Source organism: Diceros bicornis, chromosome X (genome assembly GCF_020826845.1).
Source record: "Diceros bicornis minor isolate mBicDic1 chromosome X, mDicBic1.mat.cur, whole genome shotgun sequence".
Lineage (NCBI taxonomy): Eukaryota > Metazoa > Chordata > Mammalia > Perissodactyla > Rhinocerotidae > Diceros > Diceros bicornis.
The window spans coordinates 18535036-18557406 of record NC_080781.1 but is presented as its reverse complement, the minus strand read 5'-3'; the positions used below and the strand labels follow the sequence as shown (position 1 = coordinate 18557406).

At 39.8% G+C, this 22371-nt stretch overlaps 1 protein-coding gene across 2 annotated transcripts in view; it reads right to left on the bottom strand.

The window, feature by feature from the left end:
• Positions 1-22371, bottom strand: part of PHEX (phosphate regulating endopeptidase X-linked) — a 184677-nt gene that overhangs the window by 5780 nt on the left and 156526 nt on the right. The window contains exons 16-21 of one of the 2 annotated variants that reach the window (XM_058535572.1): positions 18784-18838; positions 14499-14566; positions 12168-12298; positions 5482-5547; positions 4339-4443; positions 154-230 (exon numbers count right to left, since the gene is read on the bottom strand). In XM_058535572.1, coding sequence (XP_058391555.1) covers positions 154-230; positions 4339-4443; positions 5482-5547; positions 12168-12298; positions 14499-14566; positions 18784-18838 — 502 coding nt within the window. The remainder of the gene's footprint in view (positions 1-153; positions 231-4338; positions 4444-5481; positions 5548-12167; positions 12299-14498; positions 14567-18783; positions 18839-22371) is intronic. The other variant, XM_058535573.1, reaches the window with a different exon arrangement.

Genomic DNA, 22371 nt, shown 5'->3' with positions numbered 1-22371 from the left:
GGCCAGATTTTTTTTTTGTCTGTAAAATGGAGATATCACACTGTTCACAATCCAGGCTTTTGTTCAGATCACCTATTTGCTAGAGCACTGGGATGGCTGGGAAGCAGTGGAGGTGGAGAGATGCACAGTTAAAAACTAGTGTTACCCATTTACCTAAACTGAGGGGGGCTGTGAGCACCAATTTGGACTTGTTCCCGGGCAGCTTCTGGTCTGTAGGAATTGCACCTCACCTAGAAGAGAAAAGCATCTCAATAAATACGTTTCCATTCCAATTACACATTTTCTACTGCCTTAACTGCTCCAAATTATACTGAAGAGTCATTTTAGAATAAATGGATGACAAACAGTTTTAGTAGATCAGATAAAACCCTCATCAGTAGTAGTATCTATTGTTCTACTCCCCAGAGTAGAAGGTTTTATCATTGTGAATAATTCCACAATTTGAGTAAATTACAAAGGTTTCGAGATAAATCAAGAGAAGAGTATATGTGCCCAGGAATCAACCAATGTATTCATTCAATTACTATAATGCTTGGAATAGCCCTTATCAAATTTAACCATACTCATTTGAATCAAGAAAATGAATCAACCATCATTATCGAGTATGGTCGTGAGAAGTTAGTATTTTGCACCCTGGGTGCCTTGCTTGCCTCACCCTAGTCCAGGCCTTGGATATGAGGACACTTCTCCATCTCTTTTGAAGTTAGGCATGACTATACGACTTGCTCTGACCAATGAAATGCAAGCAGAAGTAATATATGTCACTTCCTGGAGGATGCTTTAAAAACCTGGCAGAAGTTTTAAGAGCCTTAAGAACAATTTAAGATGCTACATTAAAGGCCAGTCCACATATCCTCGTATTTCTTTGCAATCCCTGTGATGCCCATGGAAGCATATATCAAGATACAGACTCTAAAGCCAGGTCCTTGAGTAATAACTATGAGCACAGCCCCACTGCTGACACATGTTGGACATGGAGCCTGAATATGAAATAAACTTCCCTTGTGTTGTTTGTTTCCGCACCATAACCTACTTAATTCCTGACCTGAAGTGTGTCTTGAAATATGATCCAGTCTTGAAGTAAGAATAGAACCAGGACACATGAACATGATGCGGGGAATTCCAAGTGGAGGAGAAAATGGAAGCAAAGACATATTTGAGAAACAAAAGCAAGATATTCAGCTTGGCTGGACTGTGTGGTGCACAATGGGCAGCAATGGGACACCAGGGCTGAGAGAGGATGGTGCCAGATTTCTCAAGTCCTGAGCAACAGGATAAAGTGTTTAAACTATATGTAAACATTGTTTTTGAGCAGGAAAATTATAAAATCCATATTTTTAAAAGATTTATCTGGCAAGGGTGTATAGTAGTAGGAGGAAATTAGAGACTAGTTAGAAGATTATTTATGGACACCAGGAAGGGTCTCAATGAATGTCCACTAAATAAGTAGAAATAGGAATGGAGAGAAGTAGAAGGATATCTGAGGGAAAAATTGACAGGTCACAGAAACTACAGGGATACAGGAAGCAGGAAAGGTGATTATGATGCTATTGTTTTTGATGAAGATAAACCGTCAGTCACTGTGGTTCTGAATTTGACTTTGAAGATGTTTTCATAATGTGATTCCTTAAATTCCTCAGAAGCTAGCTAATGTGAAGTTGTTTCTAGCATTCGATTTTACCTCATTTTTTCTTATGTTATTTCTTCTTGTATGCCTACATCACTATATAGCACTGTCTTTGCTGCATATATTATTTAAGAGATTTCTGAAAATACATTATGGTTGTTACTGTTTTCCTGGTACCTTCTCAGGAGAGAAAATAATTTTATTCCCTATAAACAGACTTATTCCAATGTGCAAAATGTTGAAAATCTCCTCAATCCATCAGTAGGAAAAGCTCTAAGATAAATTTCTCATTAGTGATATAAAATAGCTTGCCATTTTTTCCTAAATCTCTTTAGTTTAAAATAAATCAGATACAGTTTGGAACGTTATAAGGAGACATTTCAAAATTATGACTATAATACATTGCTATCAGTTAGTTTACTTCACCTACAAAGAGATATTGTGGACTAGGACGTAACTAAGATAGACGCACTGTAAGTAAGTAAGAACCTAAGTAAGAACTGATGGACCTTGTACTTTGTCCTCTAGAGTAGGGGTCAGCAAACCTTTTCTGTAAGGGAACAGACAGTAAATATTTTCGGCTTTGCAGATCATAAGGACTCTGTTTCGACTGCTCAACTCTGCTGTTGTAACACAAAACCAGCCACAGACAATACGTAAAGGAAAAGACCATGGCTATTTTCCAATAAAACAGTATTTACAAAAATAGACAGTACTCCATATTTGGTCCATGGGTCCTAGTTGGCCAACCCCCGCTCTAGAAAGTTCTAACTATATTGCGTGTGCTCATTTTAGATATCTGACCCAGTACTGACCCAAAAGAAAGTCTCCTTAATTGAACTGTTAATCTTATCCTTTTCAAGCAATTCATCTAAAAATGTCAAGCATCTTCAATATACCCAGCATCTTTGCTGGATTCTATGGAGATACATACAAAGTGTAAGGATCCAGAAGATCAGCTATGGAGATAAAACTAAAAGTCTTCAACATTTTGAGAACAATTAAGTACTCAACTGCTTGGTGATGAAGATAAGTGTCAAGGAGTTGGAGATTTATAAAAAAGAGAGAGAGAGAACAGGAGTCCTTGGGAAAGTTTATGCAAGACGTGGAGGAGGTGGAACTCAACATGGATTCTGAAGGATGAAGATGAGACTGAATAAGCTGAGGGGGAACAGTAGGAAGAGGGTCACATTATAGATGGAAAATCAAAAGCAAAGCCATAGAGACAGTAATGGGCATGACAGTGTGGGGTGGAAGTGAGGACGCCTGCCCAGCTAAGAGTGAGTCTGGTGGAGCTGGGGGAATTCAGAGCTGGTTGGGTAGAGTTGGGTAAGACTGAGGAGAACTTTGAAAGCCAGCTGGAGCTGTTTGGCCTCGATGTGGTAGGCTCTTGGAAGCCACTGCAGTTCCTTCAGCAGGTCAATGATAAAATAAAAGTTGTAGTCCAGTAGCAGGTAAGACAGACAGTGGTGGAAAGATGTCAAAGTCAGGAAAACATATCATAAGGCTATTGGGATAAGCCAGACTAGAAGAGATCAAGGCCTCACCCAGAGATGCAAAAAAGGATAACAGGGAGAAAAAGAGGTTGAATCTGAAGAGCAGTTAAAATGATGAAACATCTAGCTTTTGGGACAGGTGTCATAAAAACGAGGATAGATAAATCAAATAAGACCTAAGAATCCAGGCTTTCTAACCAGGAAGACCCAAAGACTGAGGGTGTATTGATAGAAATGGAAAAAGTAAAAAGAAGTCATTTTGTTGATGACTCCAGTTTTGTTGACAACCTGTTGATAAATGATAATTTATTTAGTATTGTCATGTCAGCTTTAAGAAATAAAAGACCCCAGACAGGTGAGAATCTTTTAACCAGAGTCAACCAAAGAAGACATGAGGACAAATGAGCTTACTGAGGAGTGAATGCAAAGACTTAAGAACAAAAGGTTGTACTGATGAAAACTTTTGTCTAGTTTTGAGCATACAGATACACATCTGCCCACGGTGAAGCCATGTATCAGAATCTTCATCAACCTATCCCTGACTTCTTTGAAAATGAGGCCTACACATTTGTGACATAAACCAGTGCAATAACCAATAACAAAGAAGAATTGGCACTTGCCTCATTAGCCAGAGACTGGAACTCAGAGCTGTGCCTTATTTAGTGCATGTCTTCTTTCAATTTCTGCTCAGAGAGCCCATTGAACTCTCAAAAGAGTGGCATGACTCTCCTTGCCTTTGTTGTTGCTTTTTTCAGCTCTAGTAGTCTTCACATATTCATTTGACAGTTGGGAACATAGCCTTGAGGTTCCCCCCCAGATTGAGAGTGATGGGATAAAGTCAGCAAATGAGGCAAAGGAGAAAGAGAAATGCAGAGAAGGGCAGGACCATGAAAGCCAAAGAACGAGTCACTAGAAATGGTTATAAATGGTATCAACTTCATTAAGAAGTCAGGATATATTAAAGAAATATCAAGTGGGTTACCATAGGGCTGATAACCCACTTGATAAAAAATATCAATAAACTTTGATCAATTAGTTAATTAATTATGTCCCATAGAACATTAAGAAGGTGAAATTTATCCTGAAAGTAAGCAGCAAGATAAAATCTCAGCTAAAATCAATTATGCCATTAAACTTTTGTCCCAAACCTTTTGTCAAGGGAGCAAGCCAAAGTTCCACATTTCATCTTCGATGCCCCTTCCTTGGTCTACTCACGTGAGCATAACTCAGGAAGAAGAGCTGGTTGTTGGTGAATGCGATGCCTGGTAGGAGAGGCTCCTCAGCTCCCTGCCTCTTGTCATCTATCCATTTCCTGTAAGCCTGGTGAGAGAAGCAGAACAGATGATCCTCTGCAATGATGGCTTTTCTCTTCTCTCATCCAGAGCAGAGATATTAAATATGTCCTCCATCATGTGCAAAATGCATCCTGTCAAGTTTTCTTTTAAGAAAACAGACACCTGGAAATGCAAGTCAATGTCATATTGCTCAACAGTGAGGCCAGGTCACCTGTAGAAAGATCTTACACTCAATAGATACCAAAGCAGCTGGGCCAAAGTGTTCACATGTTAAATAACTTCCCCCTCCCCCAACCCAAAAAAGGTTGTTCTTTCTATTCCTACCAGGGAACAAGCCAATCTAACACAATGGCAAGGCCTATGCAAATATATTTTGGGGTCAATGTATTGCCAACTTTTTACTTTGCCAAGTAAGAGGGAAAACTCTCATCTTCAATCACCATCACTTTATAAAATAAAGTATATTTTAACTAGAATAAAGGAAGGATATAACCTCAGAAGAACAGCCTGGTCTTTACATTGAATGCATTTAGCTTTATGAAAATCTTTCCACATAATCCTTATGTTTCTTGTTTAACCACGGATCAGTGGATGATGAAAACATTATTATGGACTCTTACCTGGCCCACTATATGAGAACCACTAGCCTCTGGCCATAATTTAGTAGTTTGGTATTTTAAGAGAAAATTATAAGAAGGGCTAAAGAGAGAGTGTACTCAAGGAAAACTCATATGAACCTAGCCCTGAGGACATTTCTATAGCACACTTTGATATTGTTGTGAATGTATCTTTTGAAAACTATCCTTTCAATACATGATTCTTAATAACAAATATTATTCTTTAGGGTGACTTTACACCCTCTAAAAAAAGAAAGAAATGCAGCTCTAGTAATATAATAGAGTATAATAAAGTCAATGGGGAAATATAATTCTATTTACAGAAATTCACAGAATTTACAGAAATCTAACTCCTCAAGAATATGTCTGTGTGTAAATTGAGGTATATTCAATATGGTGTTTTATAGTTTAATTTTAAAAATCAGAGCAAATGTTGCAGTGCATACCCTAAAAGCTTCACGCAGACCTCCATTATCAGCAATATTTTCTCCCAGGGTCCTCTTCCCCTTCACCTAACAAAAAGAAAAAGAAAAACAGAGTGTTTCACAGCCAACTATCATTCAGCAAGAGGCATAAATATGATAGCAAGAAAAAGTGCCATATTTTAAAGAGAAAATTACATTCAATAAAAGAAGTAGTCGTAATACATTGTGAGATAGCAAACTATCCCCAGCAAGGTGCTCCTGAATATAATGATTTCTATTTTACTATGCTACACATTTCTTTCTCACCCACCTCTTTACTCTCACCAATTTAGCCAGCTCCAATAAAATGTTAACAATATTCTGAGTGACTCTGGTTTAATGGGGAAAAAATAGAAATCAATATACAGATTACTTTCTCTGATTAACTCACATAATTTGAGTATTCTTTTCAGTGTGCTTGTGTTTCCCAAAATTTACCATCCACACAGGAACAAGATTTCAAGACCAACCATCACCATTTTATCGTCAGCAATTTTTAGGAAAAATTAAAAGGAGGGAAGTTCTCATGGGGAATAAAAATCAAATAGAAGTAGCGCAGACCACAAGGTCACAGTCTGCAATATGTATGACAACCAGCCAAGCATGGGAAAGAAATTATTCCCAACATTTGAAGATTGTTTCCTAAACCCTTAAATAGGCTAAGTGGAAAAATATTCTAAACCAATACAGTCTACAAGCCAAAACTCAACTTGGCACTTATTTTTGTACACGCTGTAAGGTAAGACTGGATTTAACATTTTTCAATGGGGGGGGGGATCGAGAGGAGGATAATATTTTGTGGCATGTGAAAATTATATGAGATTCAAATTTCAGTGTCTATAAATCAAGTTTTATTGGCACACAGCCATGCCCAATCGTGTAAATTTTGCCTATGGCCACTCTCTTACTACAGTGGCAGAGTTGAGTAAATAAAAAAATGACCTTAAGCCCACAAAGCCTAAATTATTTACTATCTGGGCCTTAACAGAAAAAGTTTGCCAATCCCCGCATAGGAGGCAGAATATTGCTCGCCTCCAAAGATGTCTATGTCCTAATCCCTGGAACCTATAAAAATGTTACCTTATGTGGCAAAAGGGACTTTTAAATTATGATTAAGTTAAGGATCTTGAGATGGAGACATTAGCCTGCATTATCCAGGTAGCTCCAATGTAATTACAAGGGTCCATGTAAATAGAAGAAAAGGAAGTCAGGAGAGTGAGTGTGTCAGAGTGACACAAAGCGAGAAGACTTGACCAGTCATTACTGGCTTTGAAGAAGGAAGGTGCCAGAAAGCCAAGGAATGTGGGCAGTCTCTAAAAGCTAGAAAAGACAAGGAAACTGATTCTCCCCTAGAACAGCTAGAAAGGAAGGCAGCCCTGCTGACACCTTGATTTTAGCCCACTGAGACCTGAGTCAGACATACAGAACTGTAAAATAATAAATTTGTATCATTTCAAGTCACTAAATTTGTGATGATTTGTTATAGCAACAGGAAATGAATACACCCCGCTCTAAACTTTCAAGCCACAGATCCTACCAACTCTTTCCTTTCAAGCTAGCCCAATCACCCAGGCATCAAGCAATACCAATGAATAAAAACAAATCTTGAGAAAACATTAATCTCTGTAATCACCCAGAACCCTCCTAGCTTCAGTCTCAAAAAAGTTACTACTCCTGCTTTACCTACATTCTTTCTTTTACTACGGTCCTAAAGGGTAAATGCTATTATCACCAACCTCGCTTAACAAACAGGGGATCTAAAGCTCCGAGTGTGTGGCAGATGTTGTTGGTGCCACACCAGATCCCTTTTTGACCAGGAGTGTGCACCCATTCCTGCAACTGCCACCAGCTCTGGAAGATTAGTCTCAGCTCAGGGGAGTCACCTCATCTGGAGATTCCCGGGAGGTGATACCCCACCTCTCAGTAACTGACATGTGGTTAGAATAGCCCAGCCCTTCACCTGGGGCTGAACAATTTCTGTAGTGTAATTCATGCTCCAGAACCCTCTATGGGATCAGGCTGAGGCTAAACTTTTGAAACCAACATGTTTTCCTCATTCTCTTACGGGTCTCTCCTGAAACTACTACCGTAATCAATCATTTACCTAAGAAACCCCTTCTTGGGCTCTGCTTCTAGTGAACCTGACCTAAGACAGAGCGATTAAGTGAATGCCCACGCTTCGCAGGGATTCAAACCCAAGCAGTCTGTCACCAGAGACTCTGCTCCACAATATGCTACCTTCTTAAGTCTCAACTCCTCTTGACTCTGGTGTTTCTGTTTATACCCACTCATGCTCAAATTTAATCTCCTTCCTTGTTCCTCTAAGTTTTATCTAAATTAGAGGTTTGGGGAGTAGCCTCACCCCTCTGGCTCCTCCCACTCTGGACCACCTCAGTAGACCATATGGCCCTAGGTTTGCCTCTCAGGACTCAACAGCTGCTAACAGTCTGCTTCTGTGGCGCTCCATCGGAGCTCCCCTCCACTGCAAAGAAGGATTCAGGCACAAATGACCGGCCTCCACAAAAGGAGCCAGAAATATAAAGCGTGGCCCTTTATATCCACAAAGGAAGCCACTCCCTCTCCTCTGGGAATGAGAATGAAGCTGTTTTCTGATGGCTGAGTGGATTTATGCTGAGATAGGCATGCCCTTTCTATCGCCCTTGTGACAAAGGTACACATTTGTCAGAATTCAATTTCAATATCTGACACTTTGGCCAAAATGAATGTTGTAGAATACTCCCCCCAACACATTGCCTAGGCATAAAATGCACTTAAACTAAGAGAACCAGAGCATGATATGGGGGGAAAAGTATGGATTTTGGAGTCATACCAATCTAAGCTCTAATCTAGACTCTACCATGAGTTTTAATCTCTTTGAGCCTCAGTTTCCTCATATGTAAAAGAGGCTAGTAATGTGTACACCTCTCAGGACCAGTATGACGATTAAATTTGTTTCAATTAAGTGAAAAGTCTAACTCTCATACCTGCATAGAATAATCACCAGGAAATATGCATGCCCTTCCTCCAAGAAAACTGCTCTTGTTTTTTGGGTTCTTTTCAGTGCCAAAATCTTTGGCTTTGTTTTCCCCTAGGTTGGCATACCTATGAGTATGTCACTAAGTATTAGGAATATTAACTACAATTTATTGAGCACTTATTGTATGTCAGGCATCATGCTGGTGCTGTACATTATTTCAGTCATTTAATTCTTACTGCAAATTAACGAGTTCAGAAATAGTTACCCATTTCACAGATGAAGACTCTGGGACTCAGGAATGTTAAGTAACTTGCCCAAGTTTAAAAAACTTGTAATTGGTTGAACCAAGATTTTGCCCTAAGTCTGACTCTAGAACCCTTCCCCTATGCTTTTCTTGAAGCAACATATATTCTAGATGGCTTTTCACAATGTGATAACCCCTAAATTAAATACAGATACACAGAAGCACCCACTTTAGGTCTTCTCATGACACAGCTGTAGATATAAAAAACAAAATATAGGCAGTGAAATGGCTTTCCAGGGCACTGATGAAAGAGCTAGAGACACTATTCAAGGATACAGACTCTGGTTTCTCCACGTGCATAAGGAGTGGTCTCCCTTGTGCTGAATATGGTTTAAGAACCAGGAGAACCAAGTCAATGTTTATCAACATTCCCTTTTAAAGTGCATAGATTTTTACCTAAATTCATCTGGAATGGTGAAATAAACCCCAAGTATAATAGACTTAAGGCATAGCAAGGATGTCGGCGCTTTCGCAGCCCCAGTAAGGTATCAGGATGGAGTACATCCCTAGTTAAGGGATAAAGAGACCCTGGGGAAACCACCTGAAGACACCCTGATCTACTCCAGTTCTGTGTGCTCCCTCGCTTCTTGTAGGTGTTGTGCCCTTGACTAGATGAATTAGGAGCCTACAGTGTGTGCATGAGTGTTTTAGAGGAAGGTCTTCCTGCAGATCCATAATCTAACAACAATTCTTCATTATTGGTCTCTTATTGTCAAATACAATGAGAGAAATCTGTGTCTTATAATTGTGAAAGCAGGGACAGGAAATGCAATGGAAAACTACAAGAAAAAATTAATAGTGGGCGAAGGGCATAAAAATTAACCTGATGAAACCAGCAAAATAAGGAAAAGGAAAAAGAAGTTTCAAAAATGTACAGGAGATAAACTATATAGTTAAAACTATAAAATTGTATTTTAAGACCTAAAACAAACCAAACAGATGGAAAGGCATACCATGTTCTTGAACAAAAAGACGATATCGAAAAAATGTAACTTCCACACATTTAATGTGATTTAACTTAGAATCCCAATGGCATTTTCTTTGCAGATGCAGGGGGGAGAAAGGGTAAAATGATCTTGGAACATACACAGAAGTACATTTGCCTGAAAATGGCCAAGTATATAAAAGAAGAACAGTGAGGAAGAGCTTGTATTGACAGACAACGGAACAATCCATAAGGCCACAGTAATAAGGCAGTGGTATAGAAATCACCAGAGATCAGCAGAATAAAATATATAATCCAGAAATTTATCTCAGTCTATATGAGATTCTAACATTTGACAAACGTTCAATTCAGTGAGAAAAAAATATGTCTTTTAATCAATGATGCTGGATCAATTGGCTATCCTTTTGGAAGAAAATAAGAGTGAACTCTCACATTAAACTCCATAGAAAAATAAGTTTCACATACACTACATAAATGTAAAATAACAAAACAACAAAATCCTTCCCAGAAAAGCTAGGAGACTACATATATGATATAGAATGGAAAGGCAGAAACTATTTTTTAAGAGAGATAGGTATCAGGGCCAGCCCCGTGGCTTAGCAGTTAGGTGCACACGCTCCACTACTGGCAGCCCGGGTTTGGATCCCAGGCGCGCACCAACGCACCACTTGTCAGGCCATGCTGAGGCGGCGTCCCACATAGAGCAACTAGAAGGATGTGCAACTAAGACATACAACTATCTACTGGGGCTTTGGGGAGAAAAAGGGGAAAAAAAGGAGGAGGATTGGCCATAGATGTTAGCTCAGGGCCAGTCTTCCTCAGCAAAAAAAATGAGGAGGATTGGCATGGATGTTAGCTCAGGGCTGATCTTCCTCACAAAAAAAAAAAGAGAGAGAGATAGGTATCTTTGACTATACAGAAATGTTTAATTTTTATATGTCAAAAGATACCATATACAAAGTTCAATGGAGGAGTAATATATTGGGGGGAAAATACTATAATGTGAATGATAGATAAAATTTTAACATCTATAATAGTAAAACAAAAGTTCTCATAAATTGACAAGAAAATAACTCAAGAGAGGGCCGGCCCCGTGGCTTAGCGGTTAAGTGTGCGCGCTCCGCTACTGGCGGCCCAGGTTCGGATCCCGGGCACACACCGACGCACCGCTTCTCCAGCCATGCTGAGGCTGCATCCCACATACAGCAACTAGAAGGATGTGCAACTGTGACATACAACTATCTACTGGGGCTTTGGGGGAAAAAAAGGAGGAGGATTTGCAATAGATGTTAGCTCAGAGCCAGTCTTCCTCAGCAAAAAGAGGAGGATTAGCATGGATGTTAGCTCAGGGCAGATCTCCCTCACAAAAAAAAAAAAAAGAAAGAAAATAACTCAAGAGAAAAATGATCTTTCATACATCACCAGTGGGAATATGAAATATTATAACTTGTTGGTGACAGTAGGAATCTATCCTACAGGGAAAAAAAAATATGTACATAATGAAAGTGTTTATCGCAGCAGCATCTATTGTGGAAAAACAATTGGAGACAAAATGTAACCCCTCAACAAGAGGTTAGTTGAGTATGTTATAGCACATTCACACCTCGGACTTTTAGGCAGCCACTGAAAACTATGAACTAAAAGGATGTGTGTGTTTAGTGTGTGTGTGTCTATCTCTACATGAGCATGGGAAAAAGTGTATCAGGGTGACTAAGATGGATTCCAGGTAGGGAAGATGAGAGTGATGAGAGGGAAAGGGGAAGGAGGGTGAGGTGAAGATAAAAAAAAAAAAAAAGGAACAAAATCTCACACATACAAACAGCATGTATAAAATTTCATTTGTGCCTTTATGGAAATTTATATATGTATATATAATAGAAAATAAACATTTTAAGGGTATATTTCTTTTGTTCAAACTTCTATAACTAAGAACTCTTAACCAATTCAGAGTCATTAGTTCAAATTAGTGAGGTTTTACTTCAATAAATTAAACCTAAGAAGCAGTTTGGAAGAAAATTTTTTTAAATGATATGGAATATAGATTTATAAGAATGTTATTGTTTGTCTTTGCTACAGGGTTTTCTACATTAATCTGAATCTAGGAAAACAAACTAATGTTTAGGCCTGTGATTCCCAAACTTTAGCTTGTATCAGAATCACCTGAGAGCTTGTGAAAAGACAGATTGCCAGACTACTAACCCACCCCTGCCACCCCCACCCAACCCCTTCTTCTCCCCACCCCCCCTCTCCTCCCCACCCCCGAGATGCTGGGTCAGTAGGTCTGGAGTAAGACTCAAGAATTTCCATTTCTACAAGTTCCCTGGGAGGCTGATGTTGTTGGCCAGGGAACCACACTCTGAGAACCAATGGTCTAAAGCAAGCTAATGTCCAAATGAGGGAAATGACTCACGAGATACCCCCTTCACAACAACTGTACTCACATTTAAGCCAGCTTTCTTCCAATAATAGTTGCTATACTGGTTAACCATGCACTTTGTTTTTTCTTTAAACTTTTCTTCTGAGTCAATGGACCACCAAGGATCCAGGTTTCCATTTTTATCATATTTTCTACCTAGCAAAAAGGAAAGTTAAAAGATATTTGTATTATTTATGGAAACTAATTTCTTCATCTTCCCTATCCTTCACCTCGACAAGCCTTGAAAAAGCAGTCCCAGCATCGGGGACCACTCCTAGGAGCAGCTCCTGCCTTCTCTCCAGTGTTACAGGTTAATTGTGAAAAGTAGGGAAAGGAGAAAGAGGTTTGAGGAAGTTCTTTCCTGCTAAGCAACAAAGAGCATTTTAAAAATGAGATTCATCAACTTATGGCATGCACCACTGTTAACCAATCTTGGATTCTTTGTTTTCACCTGATCTGACCCAAAATGTTCTCTGGATTATGAAATGAAATGGCTTCATTCAGAAAGCCCATGGAGGGAGTCAGAGCACCACTACCAGCGAAATTCCAAATGATCCATACGAACAGCCCGGGTGAGTCGTTCACACCCTGCGACCACAACCCCTGACTCAGCCGTATAGGAACGTGTTTCCTCCAAGTTGCCAGGAGCCGAGAGACACATAAAACCTCTGTTATGAATCATTCCGCAGCCACCAGTGTGGATGGAAGGCCCATCTGTCCTGCTTTGACAAGGAAAGTTGCTCTAAAAGGAGAACTTGGAAGAAGAATGGAAATCTCCAAAACATAATGCAAAAAAAAAGATTAGTTATACATGCTTTTTTGCTACAGGCTCACTCTTCATTTTCTCTACACCCTTCAAAAAAAAGTTTCAGTGTATCTGAACTATCTTCTATACTCAAGGTTACTATGGGTTTAAATTTAATTATGCAGAGAACTCTTCATTGGGCTTACAAGCAAGTCCTCTAAGTAAAGGTGTTAATAGGAACAACCCAAAGCTCTTTAGCAAGGCCAGATGACACTACCACCACCCCCTGGGAGAGCACGGAGTCACTGTCCTCCACCCACTAACCAACCAATCATTAAATAGTACTGGGCATGTACTTAGATCTGCGACGCACTGTTCTAAGTATTGGTTACAGAGTGAAATTGCCAGCATTAGATTCTGTCCTTTGAGCGAGAATCCAGAAGTCCTCCAGAAGATTCTGGGGGAGAACTGTACTTAAATTTTCCAGGAAGAAAGGCCCAGAACCAAGAGATCACTACCGGCTTTGGTTTCTTAGCTAACACTCTCCTCTCAGATAAACCTCCTCTCAGACAAACCAAACATGCAAAGACAGAAAGTGCAGCTCTGGGGATTCAAGATGACTACAAGGCAGTTACATTTTAACAGGGAGGGGAGATCAGGGGAACAAAAAACCTAAGTGATTAAGGAAGGGCTACTGTGAGTACAGGAAGAATTGTCCAGAAAGAGAAGAACCAAAAGGTCTCTGGCCCTGGGGTAGGCATCTAGGAAAGAATGTTGGAGACACCATGGACATGGAAGAAAGAGGTCCCTCTATACAACGTTGCCTTGGGCCAGCCAGGTCCCTAAGTCTGCCTGTAAATCACTGCATGGATGTGGATGTGATTGTAATTTGCTGCTAATTCATAAGTTTCAGAGATTTCATGTGGCTTTCCAATAATACTCCAAAGTTACAGGAGAAAGAAATGCTAATTAAAAATGATGATGACTCTCAAAAGGCAATCATTTCTTTAGTTTATGCCATATTCTGCTCTTTCCTTTTGCTTAAATGTCATCACGATACATAGCATAGTCTATATTATGCATTATTAGGAAAGCACAGCCTTTTAAAAAAATTCTGAATATATGCCAGCATAGAGAAAAATAGAGATTGAGCATTGCATAATCCTTGAAATAGTATAAAGGAGCCAGTCAACCAAGCTGCAGAGTCCTAACTTGGCAGCATGTATAATCATCTTAGGAGCAGAGCTCACACCTCCAGGGAAAGCATCTCGAGATGGTGAATAAAGAAATAAAGACAAAGGGGAGAAGCTATAAAGCAATTCCTATAACTATGGTGGCAGCTACAGCAATCCTGATCTAAATGCAAAGCTAATTTAATTGAAATTACAAGGGCTTTTTTCATTCTACCCCATCACCAACGGGAACAATTATTTATTTATTGGAAGCTATCACAGCAAGACATGGGGAAAGGTTTTCAATCAGCAATCATACTGCTTTGGATAATCTTCAATCTATGATGATGCCGCTATGCAAAGATAATAGCAACAATTAACATCCATATAGTCAACATTATCATAAAAGCAGCAGCTTATAAAATGAACCAGTACTTACCATTATTATCAAACCCATGTGTAAATTCATGTCCAACAATTACTCCTATAGCGCCATAACTCAGAGATCTATGGCATAAATATATAATTTGGAGAAAATTACAAGCATGAATCTCAGAGCATAATCCTTTAATTTTTTTCAATGAAAAGCTAAGATAATCTGTTTTCTAGTAATGACGATAATAACAATCTAATAACCACACTCACAGAATTCTAAAAAAAACTAAAACTAAACGCACCCTTCTCATTGAAATGGACAAAGAAAAATATAAATTCTAACATTGCCATTATGACGATGTATGGGCCTTAGCATCCTACCTTGTGAAATCAGGGATGTGAAAGAGATGGGTTCTCAAGTCCCTTCCAGCCCTAAGGTTTCTATGATTCTAAATCTGCTCTAGCTGTAGTTGATATTTATAAACACCCAAAGCAGCAGCAGGGTTTGAAAAGATCCTGTCAGTAAGCATACCATTTATTTTTTATCTGAGAATCTGTTGAAAAATCGCTATAGACTTAGAAGTTAGATTGTTTTCCAAATGTAGTCATAAAAAAGAAATAGAGCAGAGATCAAAAGGGATCACTCTGCTTTCAAAGGTAGTCCCGTTCCTCTGCTTCTGTGACAGACAAGCTCACAACTGAATGGTAAAGACTGTGAAGGCTTAACCAGATTTGGCAAAGGTGTTATATTATTTCTCTTCACCTCTGAAGGAGCATGTGGTAGATTACCTACAAAAGTGACCACCGACAGTTCCACCCACCCTGAATGCATGTGCCCCTTCTCGCATCAGGAGGCAACCTATCTCCTTCCGCTTGAATCTGAATGGGCCTCGGGACTTCCTGTGACCAACAGAATGCAGTGGAAGAGGCCAGGTCTGGCTTCTGAGCTTAGGCCTTGAAAGGCCTTGTAGTTTCCATTTTTTGCCCCCTTGGAAGTCAGCTGCAATGTAAAGAAACTGGACTAACCAGCCCTAGAGAGAGAGGCCATGTGAAGCAAGTGAAAGATGTCAGAAGTCGAGAGACTTCTAAAGGAAGAGAGAGGTCCAGCCAAACCCCAGCCATTCAAGCCAGCCCAACTAGGGCACCAGACGTGAGCGCAGTCATCTTAGATCCTCTGGCCCCAGTTGAGCTGCCCCAGCCAACACCACACAAAGCGGAGACAAACAGTCTCAGCTGAGTCCTGCCCAACTTGCAGAATCATGAGATGATAAGTGGCCGCACTTTGTTACACAGCAATAGATAACCGAAACAGAACATATTAATGATATCTGAAGAAATCAATAAGGGGGCTTCCATATGTGTGTGTCTGGGATCTTCTCTCTCAACTACAAGTTCCATGAAGGCCAAATCCTAATCTGCTTGATCACTGCTAAATGCTCTGTACCTAGTACACAGTAAGAAAGTAACCATTTAACTAATTCATTAATTAACTTTACCATTTCATGCAAGTGACAGATCTACATGTAACTTCTTTTAGTCATTTAACGTGTGGATGAGGATTATAGACAATTTAAAACCCTTGTTATGAGGATTCTTCCTGAGATTTGCAATTATGCTAAAAATATTTCACAATTGGTCCCTGACATGCAACATCAAAGTCACCCAGCAAATAGCCAGGACCCATAAGTGGAAGGAAGGAGAATTTTTGAAGCAACATGTTATTACAGGACATAATGATCCTTAACATGCTAATTATTTGTCTCAACTATACCCAAGCAAGTTCTATAAGATTTAATTTTTCCCCTTGGTGGCAATTCTTTCCTTTGTTATTTCTTTTCTGCAAGGTAATTTGCATTTGAAAAAAATGCTTCTTACTGTTTTTCCATCATTGCAAACTTTCATTAAAGAAGTAAGAGTAAAATTATGCATTTCAATCATAGAGCTATCATAGCAGTGTGGGACAAACTTGTAATTTTACATAGTGCTAATTTTTGCAACAGTAGCTATCACTGTGCAGCCTGTAACATTTCATTTTCCCAGGCCTCTCAGCCCTGAGAATAGTGCTTGGTCTTCTACAACCCTCGGTTGATGCTGTTGACTGGATAAATTTAAGGGATGAACAATGGAAGCTTATAGGAATTGCTCTGTAATAAAGTCCCTTAAGAGGGACCGCTCCAACAAGCTTCCTCTTTGCAAAGGGTAATAGAGAATTCTGAAAATGATTAAATCATTGTAAGTTCCAATTCTCAGTTACATAATCACAATCCTTTGGACAAGAGACAAAGAAAAAGTAATTTTATATGACTAAACCTTACAATGATAAGGTTCCATAAAACTAAATTCACATTTTCCATTTTATCAATGGACATTATTTAAATTAGCATGTCATAAAAATAAATAAATAAACTCTTACAATATTTGTCTGGCTGGCCAGAAATAAGAAGACTCCTACAGAGAAAATCTAGACTTGCAAAAATAAAATGGGGAAGACAATTTTTCCACCTATTCAGTTTCTCTTTTGTTCTCATCACCCAATGGGTTTAACATGTGCACAAGATTTGCTGTCAACCACAAAACAATCGTACTGCCATCTGGAGCAACCATGATCTCACACTGTCATCAACTAAAGGCTACTCTGTGTCTGAATTGGAAATTCACAAAAATCTTAGAGTTGGAAGCAACTTTAAGGTCATCTAGTTCAACTCCTTAGCAGAGGCATGAGACCCCTCTACAAAAACCTATTCAAATGGTTTTAAGACTTCTCCTTGGGCATTTCCAATAACCAGGAGCTCACTCCCTTCTGAGGTAGCCCATTCCCTTTTTGGGTGGTTCTAAATAAAACAGCTCTCCCTAATACTAATCTAGAGTCTCTTTCCTATGTCTTGTATTGGTCTAGTGTAGTCTCTAGCCGAACGCCTTCTGAACCCCCTGAACACAGTAAATCATTCTGCCATCTTAACTTTCCCTCAAAAATGTGGAGACAGTTATGAGGTTCTCCCTCAAGTGTTCTTTTTTCAAGTTCTTTCAACTTTTTTTCTTCAGTTGTGAATTCTAGATCAGCATTTCCCAAAATATAGGGAAAAGAGGAGTTTAGGAAACTCTGGGTTAAAAATATTAAAAAGGGGGCTGGCCATGTGGTGCAGTAGTTAAGTGTGCAAGCTCCGCTGCAGCAGCCCGGGGTTCGCAGGTTCGGATCCCACTGCTTGCCAAGCCATGCTGTGGCGGCATCCCATATAAAGTAGAGGAAGATGGGCACAGATGTTAGCCCAGGGCCAATCTTCCTCAGCAAAAAAGAAGAGGATTGGCATCGGATGTTAGCTCAGGGCCGATCTTCCTCACACACACACACAAAAAAAACATTTAAATAGGTTTCTTTCTTGCAGAACTTCTTGGGAACTTTTATGCTGCTAAGTATTGTGATTCTCCAAAGTAAAAGGAAGGGGAGGAGGACTTGCCTCTATCACTACTTTACAGAATACACACTTTAGGAAATGTTGTCTTAAGCCATTTACGATCCTGATTCTCTCCTCTGGAAACAATTCTGCTTGTTGATGTCCCATAATTAGACCCAACACTCAGGGGAGGGTTAAGCTGACCAGTGTGAGCAGAAAGGATACCCACTCACTGGTTCTGGAGGCTATCCATCCAGAACAGATGGAAGTATGGGAAGCCATCTCACTAGACTGTGATTCCCATGTCTCCAGCATCTCCATATTTCTAAAAGATACTTAATAATTATTCATTGAGCAGATATCTTAATAGAGGATGGATGGATTCACTGAGGACATAGAACTCTTACTTCTATAGCTACCCAGGTTCTATTGCAAGTTTTTGAGCAAGTAAGCTGTAGCCTATTAATGTCCAAGCTCCTTACCTGGCATTCAGAGCCCTCCAATAGCAAACCTCCACCTTCTTTTCCACTACTTCCCTTCATATACCACTTGGACCAGCCACACTTCTCTTTGCTATTCTATAAGCATTTTTTCTTCCTTTTATCACATTGTTTCTTCCATTTCAAATGGCTTTAGACCCATCACCATCAACTCAAATTCCAACAATCCTTCAATGCCCAAATATTTGTACTATGAGTCAACATATAAGTGAATAAACAAATAAAAATGAAAGCTATGTATAAGTTGGCTTTCCTGTCCAGTCACACACCTTAGAACAAGAATTAGAAAACAAATACCTAAAATGGTGAGAGTGGGGCCCACCCACGCCAGGCTCCATGCCCTCTTTTTGCTGAACAACCGTTGGCTTTGTTTTTTTGAATTTATATTCTGTGCTCAGCCAAAGCAGCATGTTTTTCCTTACTTGTCAATAACTGGTTTCTTTACTAATTTACTTACCGAGGATATTCTGTTCCCCAAAAGAAAGGCTTCTGGAGCTCTCCTGCTGGAAACCCTGGGAGAAAGATGAACAAACAAATAAAATTGTAAGGGATGTAGAGAGATTGATTCAGCAACAAGTACCTGGTTCCAGCTGTAGCCTTGAGGTTTCAAAGGCCCATCTGAAAGGTACTCCTTGCGGAGTGGAGAGCTCTTTAAGACATCCAACTGTCTGTAAGATGATATTAATTCAACTCAGTTCAAAATAAGTGCATTACATCAGTTTTAAGGAACCCATTTTGCAGGGACACACTATTGGCAGTGCCCAGCCCACTGTGACCTGAGTTCCTTCATACACAGCATGTGCAGGAGGCCTCCAGCTGACCAGCAGCTTCCCCGATACAGACAGCGCCAGCTTCACGGGCACGCAACCTGTGCAGTCACACAGGACCCCCCACGCAGAAGGACCTTGCACTCGGTGTAATGCTCTGTCACTGTCTTGAAATTCTTAGTAATTTTATCTTTAACTTAATTTTGTAAGTAGAGCCCAAGGGGACAAGGAAGCATGTGTGTGAGCAAAGGAGCCGAGCATGATATGCGTGCTCGCAGTTCCTAGATGCCACATTTGCATACAGCGTTCACCACGCTCTCCCCAGGAGCACAGAACTCCAGTAGACCCACAATGTGTGGGAGTTCAGTGAGACTCCCACGGTAAGCATGTGAGTGCAAGGTAAGCATGTTACATCTAGGACTGAGTAGGCGGGGGCTCTGACAGCCCCGAGAGGCCATTCTTTCCGTTGGAACCAGAATTGGCTCTGATCACCAAAAGAAGGCAATGGCATTCTAAGAAACACGAATAACCAAGGAACCCTATCATATCCTTTCTTACTCCTGTTACTTGCCTGCATTAGCCAACGATTTACACTGAAATTGAAGACATAGAAGGAAAGGAAGAGATAGGGTGACTCATGGTTTCTTTTCCTTTCAGTCCTTCCTTACTCATCAGTAAGCCAAAGACAGAGAGTGTTGGCAGAACGTACATGTACTAAGAAGTGAAATAAAAACAGCTGAGTTAGTTTTGTGCAGCATTTCCACTGTTCTGGTGAGAACAAAATACATATGCATGTACAGCCTACAAAATATAAACTGTATGATTTTGGTGACTCCACCTACAAGTTAAATGCTCTTATATTTACATTTAAAATGGGCATTGCACAATATAGAGATGAATTTGGTAAAATTATGCTAATGATTTTAAATTTTAATTTTTCTTACAATGGTATTAAATAGTAAATAAAACTACCATAACGAGTCTAGAGACAGAGAGGCCGTGGAAGACAGGACAAAGCTTTATATTCTAGGACCTTTAACAGCACTTTCTCCTGCTTTCTGAACAGGGGCCACCACATTTTCATTTTGCACTGGGCCCTGCAAATTACATAGCTGGCCCTGGGTGCAGATGAGTGGGAGAAATGCTTTGCTCTGCCACTGCAACTCACCACTAAATTTTGCACCCTGGGTTGATCCTAGGAGCTGCACTTAAGTTATCAAGCTTGGAAAGCAAGGAATAGTAACAAAAGAGAGACAGAGAGAGATAGAGACACCTTCTGCAATGTCCTTGCCTGCTCCAGAGCCACTGCTCAAGGACCCTTGAGACTGAAAGCTCTTTTACGAGTTAAAATGTTTTCTCTTCCCTCTCTCCCTCTCAACATTCTTTCTACCTCCCCTCCATGACAGGACACTGCGAGGAGAAGTGAGGGTAGGAAAGCAAGTTCTTAATTTAGAAGTGAAATGTTAATTCTATATAACTCGTATATATATTCTATTTTCTTAATAATATCATAGTTTGAGACTTCAAGGTGCAAAAACCTAATTGCAAAACAGAGATGGATCCAGCTAGTAGTTCTCTCTCTTCTTGCTGATTTCACATAAAGGAAAATGCATCTGACTTTGAAGGGGTAATGCCGTATTAATCTCCATAATTTGTACATTTTCTTAAATATCTTTGTTACCTTTACATCAATACTGCATCCATTTTTTTTTTTTTTGCTGAGGAAGATTAGCCCTGGGCTAACATCTGTGCCCATCTTCCTCTACTTTATATGTCGGACACCTGCCACAGCATGGCTTGATAAGCGGTGTGCAGATCCACACCCAGAATCTGAACCTGCAAACCCTGGGCCGCCAAAGCAGAGTGCACAAACTTAACCACAACGCTACCAGGCCGGCCCCCCATCTTCCTCTTTTTTTGCTTGAGGAAGATTAGCCCTGAGCTAACATCTGTACCAATCTTCCTCTATTTTATATGCAGGTCGCCACCACAATATGGCTGACAAGTGGTGTAGGTCCACACCCAGGATCCGAACCCGCGAACCTGGGCGGCCGAAGCAGAGCATGCCGAACTTAACTGCTAGGCCACAGGGCTGGCCCCCTCCATCCTCTTTTTTGGTGATTACTTTTAGTAAGTCATTCTGACTTTTATATATATGCAAATATATATTACATATATATGCAAATCACAGTGTTTATATGAAAATTCCATCTCACACAATATATCATCAAAAAGCAATGATATTCCCTAATAAGAACAATGATCATAAACCAATATGATTTAATTATTAAATCATTATGGCTTTCCTGCTTGGTAATGTGCCCAGCTGGAAGCATTTATGCCCACTGCCAACCTCTTTACAGAAAAACATCTGACACCTGCATGAGCCTCATTCTGCTGCTGTTGCCGTGCAGGCCTCAGACAGCACACTCCCCTGATCAGCTGTATCTGCTCAGCTTGTTGGGGCCATGGAACCCAACACTGATCAACAGAAGAATCTGATGCCCTTAGGACTATTTTGCTAAAGTGAATGGATTAACGGTTTAAGCTGCATTTTTGGAGACGTCAACTGGCAAAAATGACAGATGGAATCCCAACAGGGCCAACTCAGTATCTTATCTCATAAAGTGGATAAGCTGTATTTAGCAGAGGTAGAAGTAAGAAATAATTAAATAAATGGAAAGGGAATTCTTTCTCTAATAGGCTTTTCTTTCTTGCATATCCATTTTATTCCCTTTTTTCCCCCATTTCAGCACTGTCTCACCATCTGTTTCACACCTTTAAAGCTCCTTTTTCTATCAGTGTAGTATATTTATGGGAGGCATTCCTCACAGTGTAAATGTGTGTGTGTGTATATATGTACACATTTACATACACACATATACACATATAGATGAGCGATAGGAAAGGGGGGAGAGGGAGGAAAGAGAAATTAAACTATTAGATTGGCACACATTAATAATTTTGATAATAGGTAATATTGGCCACGGGAGGACATTGGTGGGAGTGTAAATTGTTGCAAGCATTTTGAAGAGCAATTTAGTCATCTCTTAACACTTTAAATGCCATTTTAAAAATTAGTAACTACGTGTTGATATGGAAAAGGCTCTAAGAGATATTCAGTGAAAAAAAATTAAGTGAACAAACAGTATTCAGTCCCGGATGGGGTCCTCTTATGGGTGATATATGTGTAACTCTATGTATAGGTATATACAGTCAGTTCTGCTATAACACTTGTATTGAAAAGGCAAATTTGTTCCGATGTGATTGATATATTA